This window comes from Calidris pugnax, unplaced genomic scaffold (assembly GCF_001431845.1).
Source record: "Calidris pugnax isolate Ruff unplaced genomic scaffold, ASM143184v1 scaffold1, whole genome shotgun sequence".
NCBI lineage: Eukaryota > Metazoa > Chordata > Aves > Charadriiformes > Scolopacidae > Calidris > Calidris pugnax.
This window is the reverse complement of record NW_015090800.1, coordinates 4,415,671-4,427,804: the sequence shown is the minus strand read 5'-3', so window position 1 is coordinate 4,427,804 and position 12,134 is coordinate 4,415,671. Positions and strand designations below refer to the sequence as shown.

At 42.6% G+C, this 12,134-nt stretch overlaps 1 protein-coding gene across 13 annotated transcripts in view; it reads left to right on the top strand.

Moving 5' to 3' along the window:
• CACNA1C (calcium channel, voltage-dependent, L type, alpha 1C subunit) overlaps positions 1 to 12,134 on the top strand; it is a 504,338-nt gene that overhangs the window by 387,376 nt on the left and 104,828 nt on the right. For all 13 annotated transcript variants that reach the window (XM_014937306.1, XM_014937303.1, XM_014937300.1 and 10 more), the window contains exons 12-16: positions 730 to 890; positions 1,690 to 1,915; positions 7,816 to 8,023; positions 8,860 to 8,980; positions 10,932 to 11,046. In XM_014937306.1, the coding sequence (XP_014792792.1) occupies positions 730 to 890; positions 1,690 to 1,915; positions 7,816 to 8,023; positions 8,860 to 8,980; positions 10,932 to 11,046 (831 nt within the window). The remainder of the gene's footprint in view (positions 1 to 729; positions 891 to 1,689; positions 1,916 to 7,815; positions 8,024 to 8,859; positions 8,981 to 10,931; positions 11,047 to 12,134) is intronic.

Sequence of the window (12,134 nt, the reverse complement as noted above, 5' to 3'; positions counted from 1 at the left end):
AAGTTAAATTCTGAAGAGTAGGAGGTGTGTAATTAGCTTTAAATATCTTCTGTGGTTAGTAATTACCCTCAGAAATCAGTGACACAAGGGGATGTGTTCATGGAAGGCAAACTTTAAAAGGTCTGCTGATTAGCAAACTGTATCCTTAGTTCTAGGCATGAAGGTGTGATGCTGAGGTCCCCGAAGTTTTGTTTTTCTGTTCAGATTTAGCCCTCGTATTGGGCTTACTCCTGAATATTGTTGAATTTTGGAAATGTTCCATGGATTTTATCTAATCTCACCTCTCCAAGGACCTAATCCAAAGGTCCATGGTATATAGTGGGTATCTTTTCATTGACTATTCTGAGGCTGGGCAAGGTCCCATTGCAGGCCACAAGCATTAAATCATTAAATACAACAATAATTATTTTTGTGGGAATTGGGCTAAAAAACCTCTCAGGGTAGCTGTAATGGATGTCTTAATCAGATTTAGATATTGCTTGAAGAGGTTTATTCACCCCTAAATGTTGCAAATTGGTTTAGGGCTAACTTTATTCCTATAGCTACAGGAAGGGTGATCAAAACCGTCGACTCAAATGACAATGAGCGAACATTTCTCAGGGTGAACTTTAAAGTTATTCTCTACCACTCTTGAACAATAAATCAAGACTAGAGTCTCTCTTGACAGAAATTTGCAATAGCCTAAGGATCCCTATCTGAAAAGAACTTTTCCTTCTCCAATTTTTCAAGTCGCTACTGGCGCCGATGGAATCGATTCTGCAGAAGAAAGTGCCGTGCCGCTGTCAAGTCCAATGTTTTCTACTGGTTGGTGATCTTCCTTGTGTTTCTCAACACCCTTACCATTGCTTCTGAACACTACAACCAGCCAGACTGGCTCACGGAGGTCCAAGGTGAGGGGAGACTGATGGTTCTGTTTATTGCGGTCGGTGTCAAAAAAGGGGGCTTCATTAGACCACACAATGTAAAAGGAGCACACAGAGCTCCAAATAGTCCTCTGTCTGTGGAGGATCTTAGAGAATACAGCAAAATATCTACAATGCCTACAATGAGAGAAACCTCAGGGAAAACATAAGTTCCTAATTTTCAGCCAAAACACTGTTCCACTGGGTGTAGGTGAAATCTGGAGCTTATGCTAAATATATATTTGCAGCAACTGGATTTCCAGTTTATGGGCAGCTACTGGGAACCACAGGTTCTCCAAGGCTTTCCCTGAAATGGCATTTATGATAAATTCTAGTTACTAGGGAGGTGAGGAAGTAAGAGTGATTTGTAAAGTTCTCGTGTCTGCAGAACAGTTGAATCCTCACTGGAGGTGAGAGCAGCTGAAAGGCTTAATTAAGCAACAGTAGGTAGCACAGCAGCTCTTCTATTCCCACTCTCATCTGCAGATGACAAGTGAGATGGGAGGTTGTGCACAGGAAGGCATGTCCCTGCCATGGAGGTTGTGTGGTTGTGTAATACATCGCAGCTGTATGTGCAATACATAAGAATTGCTGTAGGCATCTTCATAAAACGTTTCTGTGAATGAGATGCCCACGCTTTTGAAGTCCATTCTTTGACCCAAGCTTATATGAAATTAACCTTCCAGACTGATCCTGGAAGGGGTTTCTTATAGTCAAGGGCCGATGGTTAGCTGTGGTGATCTTTTGACTAAGTTTCATTAACCTGTTTCTGTTTGTTTTTCATGAGACACTGCCAATAAGGTGCTGCTAGCTCTTTTCACGGCAGAGATGCTACTGAAGATGTACAGCCTTGGTCTCCAGGCCTATTTTGTCTCCCTCTTCAACCGCTTTGACTGTTTCATTGTGTGTGGAGGAATCCTGGAAACGATTCTGGTTGAGACGAAGATCATGTCACCACTGGGCATTTCAGTGTTGAGATGTGTTCGACTCCTAAGAATATTTAAAATCACAAGGTACTTCTGTGCTGCTTTGGGAATAAAGGAGGGCTACTGCTCAATGCACAACATGTATAGATACAAGTCACTCACATCCCTGTTTTTTTCACTTTTTCTACCACTAAATGGGTAGTGGGAGTGCTAGTTTGACAGTCCTCATCTTCTGGAGCCTGTGGCAGGATCGGGAGGGCTGTACGGACTGGATATCCCTGATGTGAGAAGTAAAGATTGGTGAGGAATCTGGAATAGGGGGTTGGAGAAACTTGATACCACGCAGATTGTTAAACTGAAATATGGAAGGATAATGAGAGCTGAGCTTGAGCTTTTAGGGTTCCTTGCAAAAGGCAAAGTGAAAACAAAACAGCAGATAGCCTTGTGACCTTTTCTGTTGCTTTATGGTGATGAAGAGGAACCTGAAAGACTGCTTTTAGCCAAAACAGCATTTGACTGAGGAGCCCATGCCAGCTCCAGTAGACTCACCAGTGGCCTGAGTGGGAGATGGTGTCGACACCAGCAGCTATAAGCAAATGATGTTGCTAACCTCTCTCCTTCAGAGGAGTCCAGCATGAAGCAGCAGCTTTACTGAGAAACCAGACTTTTCCAGACTCCCGTGTCCCCTCTTTTTCCTTTTCTTTCTTTGTGCTCTCCCTCTGCATGAAGGCACAGTGGTGTCTGTTGAGCAGTTGCTGCTTCCTGCAGTCAGGTACCTTCAAAACACCAGCTTGGTTTGGCAGGAGTTTTTCAGCTTGATGGGAGGTTGTAGAAGAGATCAACTCCCAGCTCACCCAGATGAGAGCTCTTGGAATAAACCTATCCAAGTCAGCCCCTTATAAAAAGCTTGACTGAGGTTGTGAAAGAGTGTGCTTCCTGCAGCCTCAGCTATCAAAATGTCCCCCAAAGGAAACTTCTGACAAATTTGAGATAAATAACACAGCGCATGAGAAAAACAAGACCAAAACTGGAAGGCACTCAAGATGGCAGAGCTGTGAGGCAGAAAAAACAACAGACTTGGACTTGTACATCATACAAGATTTCCCCTTAAAGCTTCTGAGCCTCAACTTTCTGGCAGAGTGAATGGTTTTCAAAGTTAGATGGTAGAGACAGAAAAATCAGTCTGAGAGAGGGGCCAAAGCAAGCCTACAACTATTAAAAAAGAAGAAAAAAAAAGGTGGTCTGTTTAGATGTGTGATCATAGAAGAGGGAAAAATGTTCCAGCTAACAAAGAGTTTCCAGCAAGAAAGATACCTCTGCCCTTTCAAAAATAGTGGGGATCTCTGGTCTGGCTTTTCCTGTGTCTTTGGGTCTGAAAAATATCATCACTGAGTCCCAGGCCTGGTTTCTGAGGAAACCAGTAGCTGTTTCAAGCATTGGGTAATCAGATACACCCAGGGCAACATACCAATAGCTATAAAAGCATAAGCTTCAACATAGCATCCTGGAGAGGTCATTGTTTTTTCAAGACATTTCTCCACTCCTACACAAAATATATCATCCAGCTAAGAGAATTCTCTAATAGAAAGGCAAATGCTGAGAGAATATCATTAATACTTTAGGAAGCTTGAGCTATTGGAGTACTCAAATATTCCTAAAGCTTCTGGCAGAGATGTAATGTTGGAAGCCACCAGCAGTAGGACTAGTTATATTTACCTTCATTCTGTAGCAGAACTAAAATACAGTTTTGCGTGGAAGTAAATGTTACCTGGAATATGTCTCCTGCAATTTGTACAGGGGTCTATGTGTAAAGCACAGAGCTGAGGAATAACTTGTAATGAATAATGTATTAATCAGATTTTGCCTTCTTTCCTGTTCCTAAAATATTGGCAAGTAGGTTGCAGTAGTCTCAGATTTATCTGTGTTTTTTAATTATTCATAATTTTCTTCATGATTTTTTCCCCTCCGTGGGTGAAGTTCACCCTCGTGTGGAAGGCCCTAGCACAAGCCTCCATAGCAATATTTTAGGCCCACTCATGTCTTACTGCAGGAGAGAATACTTTGGCATTAAAGCAAAACTTTTGCCTCTGATGTTCCCCAGTAAAATGCAAATTTTTCCATTATTCACTTAGCTGTAGATACAATGATGATTTATTGGCTACATTATCAATACTGGTGATATACACCACCTGAGTGCAATGATAATACAGAAAGATACAATCCTAGAAAGCTGAGAAGAGTGGGAGGGATGATAGTATAATGTTTTATGTCAAATATATATTCATGAGCAGTGACATGAGGACATACGGTGGAGATGGAAGTAGTGATAATCAAGGGCATTAAAAAGGCACAAAGCAGAAAAATTACTCTGGTGGGAGTATATCAGTAGGTAGCCTAATCTCTATATATTTGTATGGATTTTTCATGGTAAACACCAAATTCTGGGTGTGTCAAGATGATACACTTCTAGGAAAAACACAAATGCAGCTCCCTAATATAACAGAAACAAATAAAGACACCATCAGATGAACAATGCATCATTTTAGAAACCGCATTTAGAATTTCAAGAGCAAACATTTCTTTCAAAATTATAAATGCACTTCAGAATCATTTAGTCTAGCACATTAGACAAGCAGACAATATAATCAGTTTATTCTTCCTAATTTTTACGGGGCTGTGCAGAAAATCTCCCTTTGCTTGAGAAGACAAATTATTTTCCCTTTATAAATAGTCCTTTACTGCTTTACAAATCGCTATATTTAGTCCTTTTTACTTAAAAAAATAAACCAATGTGTTTGCAACAGCATACAGAAGTTTGATATCTTACACCTAATCTTGCCACTAGATATGTCACTGTTAATGGCAGGGAGGAGAGACAGGGCAGCATCTTTTTGTACCTGCTTTCAAAATGGTTTTATATTGGATGAACAGTGTGGGAAGCTTTCCTACAATGAGGCTGCCAGCTGTTGCTACTGTTTTAAGCTCTGCATCTGTGATTGCCAGTATCATAAAGACATAGTGGAAGGCAATGGAGAGGAGAGAGGAGAGAGTAAAAGGATGCATTAAGTTCTATTCCAGTTCCGCAATTGATTTTTGTGTGAAATGTTGAACAAACCATTTAACTTCTCTGCATCGTTCCTTCATTTTGAAACGGGGATCACAATCACATCCTACTCACCAGGGTTTTGTGGTGCCTCATTCACTGGCATCCTCAAGGGTCTGAGATCTGCAAGTGGGAGATGTTAACAAGCACATTCATTTCCCTCTAAGCCTGAGGAAGCAGCAGTGCTTTCTGTCGTACCTCCCATTATGTGCTACTGGGTCCAAAACCTCTGATTCCATCCAGAAATGCAAGGAGATTTATTGTAACTGGTTTTTCTTTGTAGTATATTAACCAAAGAGGACAAAGAAGTGAAAGGCTTCTTCTTTGTCTGGGCTTCATCTATTCCTGACTTAAAAGCCTTGTGTTTCATTGAGTAACCCCAGATCTCATTCTTTGGGGCTGCTCATGTTATTTCTGCAGCCACCTAATGTGACAGATGGTAACCTCAGTTCATGCTTCTAGGACACTAAGACAAGGCAGTTGTGATTTTCACATCCCAGTCAAGTCAAGCCTCCCTTATCCTCTCCTTTTTTCTTTTTTTTTTTTTTTTTTCCTCCCCTTGATTGGTTTGTTTACTTTTCTAATGGTGCTGAATTTCTAGCTAGCACTCAGTGCACAGATAAAACAGCACTAATCTTATCACCGGGTCATCTCAGTTAATTGCTTTAAGTTTGATAGTTACATAAGAAACTGAATCTCAGGTATTGAGCCATCTGTAAGAAATGCAGAGCTGATAATAGTCTGTGCAGTTGCTCTCCGAGATAGCAAGGCATTTAAGCTTTAAGTGAGTCACCCAGAGTATTCAGATGGGTAACAGCTCTACTGTGTGCCTCTTAAGGGCACCGCTAAGAAGACCTAGAAAATGCGTGTCCTGGCTGACATTGGAGGGCTTGGAGATATATTCTGGACCCCGTCAATCTCCGTTTTAAGGATGTTAAAAGTCAGTCAAGTTTTGTCAAAATTGAAGTTTTCCCTTTTCCGCTGTCACTTTTCCTTCTTCCCAAAGCGTGAAAGTATGTGAGCTGTAAGCATAAACGCAGATACAGCGAGCTGTTACATTGCACATTCAGTGCCAACGTTTGGTGGCACTGAGCCCACAGCTTCCATGCCCTTACCTTTGCTCTGTAGATTTTCATTGCTCATCCTCTTAATTGCAGTTAAACTTTAAAGCATTCTAGTCTTCTTTGAAGTGCTGAAGCTGGGCTGGAGGGAGAACATCACAGTTCTCTTTGAAGATCAGCCCTTGGAGCTGAAGCAGTTGCTGAACTTCAGAGGACATGGCAGTGTCCCTCTGCAGATCAGATTGCTAACCTTCATAAAGTGATCAGGCTGCTCAAACATTCATGTCTTCCATGGGACAAGGAAAGTTGTCTTTTTACACTGACATTTTAAAAATATTAATTTAACTGGGATTTTAAGAACCCTTGTCTCTTAATGACTGCACTACCTTCAGAACAGATTTGTATGTTGAAGGATCGGACTTCCTCAAAGGAGCAAGAGCACTAGACGTTTTTGCCATCCTTCTCAAGCAGAACTCTTCTCTCCAAGCAAAATATGGCTAGAAATTCAGAGTCCTCATAAGGAAAGAAAGACTCAATGTTATGGGCTTTGGGAGAAGGGAGTGAAGAACGTTGGCCATGTGGAATCTCAAAGCATGATGGTAGGCCACAAGAGGTTGTGCTGAAACTCTTAGAGATCACAGGCATACTTTGTAGGCTTGCTGACCTGGGAAAGCTGTTGAAGCTTGCTAGTAATGTGCATTCAAATTGTGGTGATCGGAAGATGACAGGTAATCTTCAGCCCAGTCTGAAAGCTCTGTCAGACTCAAAACTACATAGAAGAGAAGTGGTCATGATCAGCAAAGCAGTAGTCTAGGAGTGGTTGAGCCAGATGCAAGACCAAAGTTCAAGTTGCTTCATGGTTGATGTGGTGGATTCTTCAGCATTTTTTTCTAAAGCCTTTTTCCAACACGTGGCTACTCTGCAGGTTGGCAAAGAATGCAAGCAAGCGGACATGCTTCAGCAGAGCATGCTGCTGGCATTTCTTTGAACCCTAAAGTGGGACCACAAAGGCGAGAAGATCCTTTCTCTGCATTATACATCAGCCTGATCTAGGCACAAGCCTGAATACACCATAAGAGCAGGTATTAGGCATCCTGTCTTAGGCATCCTCTCCTGAACAAAACCCTTCCAAAGTGTTCTGCAGCCTGTTTGAGGAAGCATAGTGGGTTTGATACCCAAAAAAGCAGTGATGGTGTGCTCTTCCAAGAGCAAAGGCGACTCTGGAGTTTAGGGATGTAGATCTGGAGTCACTTTTAGTGTCCATGTAAAAGGACCTTTAATGTCTTTCTCTTTCCTCTCAATCCCAGAAGGCTTATCAACCTCTATCTGTGAGTGAGCTCAAACACATACTCACACCAGATTTTGGACAAGTTTGCATTTGCTGCCAAACTGTTTCCCCATCTGCTCTTGTTAGTTATTACAGGCCATTCTCTGGAGTGAGGTATTCGGGCTGCCATAACATCTGTGAGTGTTGTAATGAGGTTGGTTAGAATGTAACTCACTGAAGCAGCAAGAACTAATCACCGTATATTGATATAAGATTTACAGAGCCTTAGATGGAGAGTGCTGCAATAATCTTCTGGGTGTGCGTGTGGGGTGGGGGGTGGAGGGAATTGTGTACGTACACGTGTGGTAGTAAAATTACTCATTAGCTGCAGTAGGTCTCATTATCTTAGGGAAGCACATCAATGATTCACTGCTTAACAGGGTGTTTGGAAATGCCTGCTTATGCACAGAAGGCAGCCTGAGCCAATATCCTGTGCAGGCCATGAGCACCTGTCTTGGATTGAAGGAATTTTAACTGGCTCTGTTTTCTCTCCCAGATACTGGAACTCCCTGAGTAACCTTGTGGCTTCACTCCTGAATTCAGTCCGCTCCATCGCCTCCTTGTTGCTGCTTCTCTTTCTCTTCATTATCATCTTCTCCCTCCTGGGGATGCAGCTCTTTGGGGGCAAGTTTAACTTTGATGAGATGCAGACCAGGAGGAGTACGTTTGACAACTTCCCCCAGTCCCTCCTCACTGTGTTTCAGGTAAGGGCAAGAGTGGTCCCAACGGGGCCAGCACGTTGTGTTTATGTGGGGCAAAACAGAGAAAAGGTCCTATACCCTTGCCCCACAGCGGGACAGTCCCCAAGACTGGACATCACACTGACAGCTCTAGGAGCAAGGTGCCACGCTGTGCTGCCAGCACAGGGATATTCCCTCCCAAAAAGGGGAAACAAAGCTAAGGAAAGCCCATGCGTGTAGCAAGGCTACCACGTCTTAGCAGGGTAGGACAAGAGAATGGCCATTGCCATGTGCCAGGGCAACACCTGCGTGCCAAAGCACAACCCTGCAGGTGTCCTCCACCCTCCCACAGTCCTGGGGACCAAATATCTGCTCGCAGCACCAGAGAAGTAATCAAATGGCCTTTAAGCTGACAGCAGCTTTGGGAGTGATCATCCAAGAGCATCAGGATCATGCAAGGTGAAGAGAAGTGGTGGAGAGGGCTGTGCTGAGGGCTGTACTCAGTGCTGTAGGTTGTGCAGCCTGTCCAAAACGACAAGCACACAGGAGGGAAATGCCTGCGAGAGGTGGGGAGGAATGGAATTGTCTGGGAGAGCTGCTTGGCTTCAACTATCATCTTCAAGGGGACATCTCTTTCTTTTTTATTTCCCACACACACACACACTTTGAGCACAGCCACTCTTCACATTCTTCCTGTTTTGTTTTGATTTGATTTTCTAGATGGACACAGCCAGAGTCTCCAACCATCCTGGGGGAGGGGGTGTTCTCTAGGACAGTAGATATCTTTGTGTTAATGGGGTGTTCAAATTCTCTATGTGGTCTAACGCTGTATCCCTTATTGGTGGGAATGTGTCATTTAGATCCTGACTGGGGAGGACTGGAATTCGGTGATGTATGATGGGATCATGGCTTATGGCGGCCCCTCTTTTCCAGGAATGTTGGTCTGTATTTACTTCATCATCCTCTTCATCTGTGGAAACTGTATCCTTTGATGCTACTCTTTCCTCCAAGTGGGGCTGAGTTTAAAGCCACCCTTTACTACTTTGTTATGTCAGAAAATAATGAATTTCATACCTTCCATTTTCACCTTTTCCCTGGGTCTGAATTTTGGCTTTGCACTGCCAAAAGTTAAACAAATTTATTTTTAGCTGGTGCTAAAACTTTAGTCATAGAAACAGTTGTAAGAGCCAGCTACGTGCCAGTTCCGCATACTAGCTTTTATTTAGTATCTTTACATGTTTAGTGTTTTTATTTTTCATTCCCCTTAATTCTGTCATAGGTTTTTCTTTCCTACCTTCTCCAAAAAATAATCTCTATGTGTACCTACTGTACTTACTGCATATTTTTGCTTCAGTTGCCTTTTCAATAATGTATTCCATGTGCTTTCATCCAAGCCTTGTGTGGAATAAAAATATGTATAACCTACAATATGCTATATACAAATGCTGTAATAGGAATAACATATGTTTGACATAATTGATTTATGTGAGATCATATATTAATTCATGTATAAACTAGCAGTTCACTTACTGCAATCTGTGTGTTCTTCAAACAGAAAATCATGTGCTCTATTATCTTCCAGCCTGCGCTGGTGTTAAGTAACTTCAGTTCTCTCTGGCTTCAAGGTGAAATCAGGGCACTGTACGTATCCCAAGAGGTACAAAGCACATTGCATGATTAGGCTGTGAGTGTCTTTTCACAGGAATTTGCATATAACATAGAGCTATGGTTCTGTTCTGTATCCCAGTTTACTCCAAATTTGTTCATGTTTAGTTTCTGCTTCCCTAATAAATGGCACCCCTGTGTCAGAGGTGACATTTCTTTTTATACTGATTCTTCTGTAAAGCCACCTTGTAGTCTCAGCCCAGCTCTTCTGGCCTTTCCTCATAATTCAGATCTCTCAAACCCTGTTATTTGACATTTCAGTTGACCTGCATGCCCTCTCTTCAAAGTGAGATGGTGCAATTCCAGTTATCTGAAGGTCGAGGGAGTCAGTCTGCCTGACAGCTTAAAAAAGCTACAATTTGGATCTCCTTGTGAACTGCAGAGGAAAATGTGAGCCAGCTCTACATGCTGGCTGACTCTGGAGCCATTAGACCTTGGAGCACAGGGAGGGGGGTGCCTATGTTTCCAGGCTAAGCCTTGAACTGGGGTTTACTTAAAAGTTATCACGGTGTAATAAGACCCACTCTCAAGAAATTTAGAAAAAAAAGCTGATGTTCAGATTTGTAACACAAGATCTGAATGCTGACTGGCAAGACAAGAAAATAGTTGGGATTCCTTGCCCTTCAGCTACGTGGGCATGACTGGCCATGCATGGAGTGGCCATGCCTCTGCTAGGAGATGGCAGAGCTGTCAGCTCAACCCTTCAATGCCTGGACTAAATGAATTTCTTCTCAGTTGCCTGAGAAATGCTAATGAGAGTGCTGTGCTTGCTGTCCGGAAAATCCACTTGTGTCTGTGAGAATACCTATAATGGGGTTGTTCAACTCAACTACATAGGCCCAAACTGGAAAGCCCAGGCACCTTATGGTATGAGGCTCTTGAATACGAGTGCTTTAGTAAAACCAACCTAAGCTGCCAAAGGTGCAAAGCATTCAGGGCTCCCTTTATCTTCAGTGGGATTTGTTGCAGAAAGCACAACTCCTTTGGGAAATCGGAAACTCAAACATAAGTCTGGACTTAGATGTTTTATATCAGTCATTCTGTTGTGAAATTTTGAAAACCCCACAGAGTGTGTTAGCCATTTGGATGGAAAATGTGGGTCTGTGCATGCTGGATATGCACATCCTGAACATTTGTGTGAAATGGAAGTTTGGAAAATCCAAGCGATCTGATGACAGGTTGCTAAAAAATTTCAATTGAGAAACCTTTGGTATAATGTTGTTTTGCAGTTTTCAGAGTCCGTTTTCTTTAAGTAGCACACAAACAGATATCCTGCTGAATGTATTCTTGGCCATTGCTGTGGACAACCTTGCTGATGCTGAGAGTTTAACATCTGCACAGAAAGAGGAGGAAGAGGAAAAAGAAAGGAAAAAGCTAGCTAGGTAAATCCATTTCCGTACACCTAACTACGCTCATATGCATGTATTCCTGTGTGTGTGATTACACACACATTGTGCACATATATTTGTGCAAGTAAGTGTGTATATGTAATATGCATGTATAACTTCTCTGTGGGTGTATATAGATTACATATATGTTATTAGTGTAATTATAGATGGAATTACATATATATATATGAAATTTTATGTAAAATATTTCAAACTAAAGAACAAGAATATGTCATGAGCCAGGAGTCCCCACAATTGCAGTGGTGTGAGCAGAGGAAAGGATGTCTTGGTGACTGATGAGCTTCCAGGGCATCAGCAGAGAATGAGTGTGAAATGGTGTCGATGTTACAATCCCATCCAAATCTCCCTTATTGCCTCCTGATGGCTTTGGACCACAAGGCATGTTTTCAGACTGTTGTTCCCAGCACACAAGGTTCAGCAGCTTCCTTCTCTTTTGATGCCACATGCTGTTCTTTTACGGTTTCTGCAGACTCTTAGAAGGCAGGAGTTGGATGTAGAACTTCTCTGTCATTCCCAGCTGCCAACAGCAGGGAAGCCTCTCCTTACTGTTAATTTCTAATCACTATCTTCCAGGCTGCTTGGAGGGGATCTCTTGTGCAGATCTTTCTGCTTTGTCCTCCATGCTAGTCAGCAGATTTCCCTGACTCTGGGAGTACAGTGAGGGGCAAAACTTTGTAGGCAACCTAGTGGAAGTCCACAAGATATTAGTTGGAAACGGTCTGTGCCTTTGTCATTTGGTGCACAGAAAGGTCTCTAGTGACAGACCTAAAATACTCACGTGCACAAGCACACAGGCACATATCTCCTCCCCATGCACATGCACACACACCACACACACACACATGCCATTGAGAAATCTCTAAAATAAAAGGATGCTACATAGAAGTAGAGCAGAGTCTCTTCCTCTGCCTATGGATGAGGACAAGGTGGAGCTGCTGGACTCAGAATGGAGGTGCCAGCCAGCCGATTGTTCTCCTGGTCTCTACTGTACTACATGAAGCTCCTGAAAGAGAAACGGCTTTTCACCCTGGTAACCCTTTGCTTTTTATCTTGTAAAACTG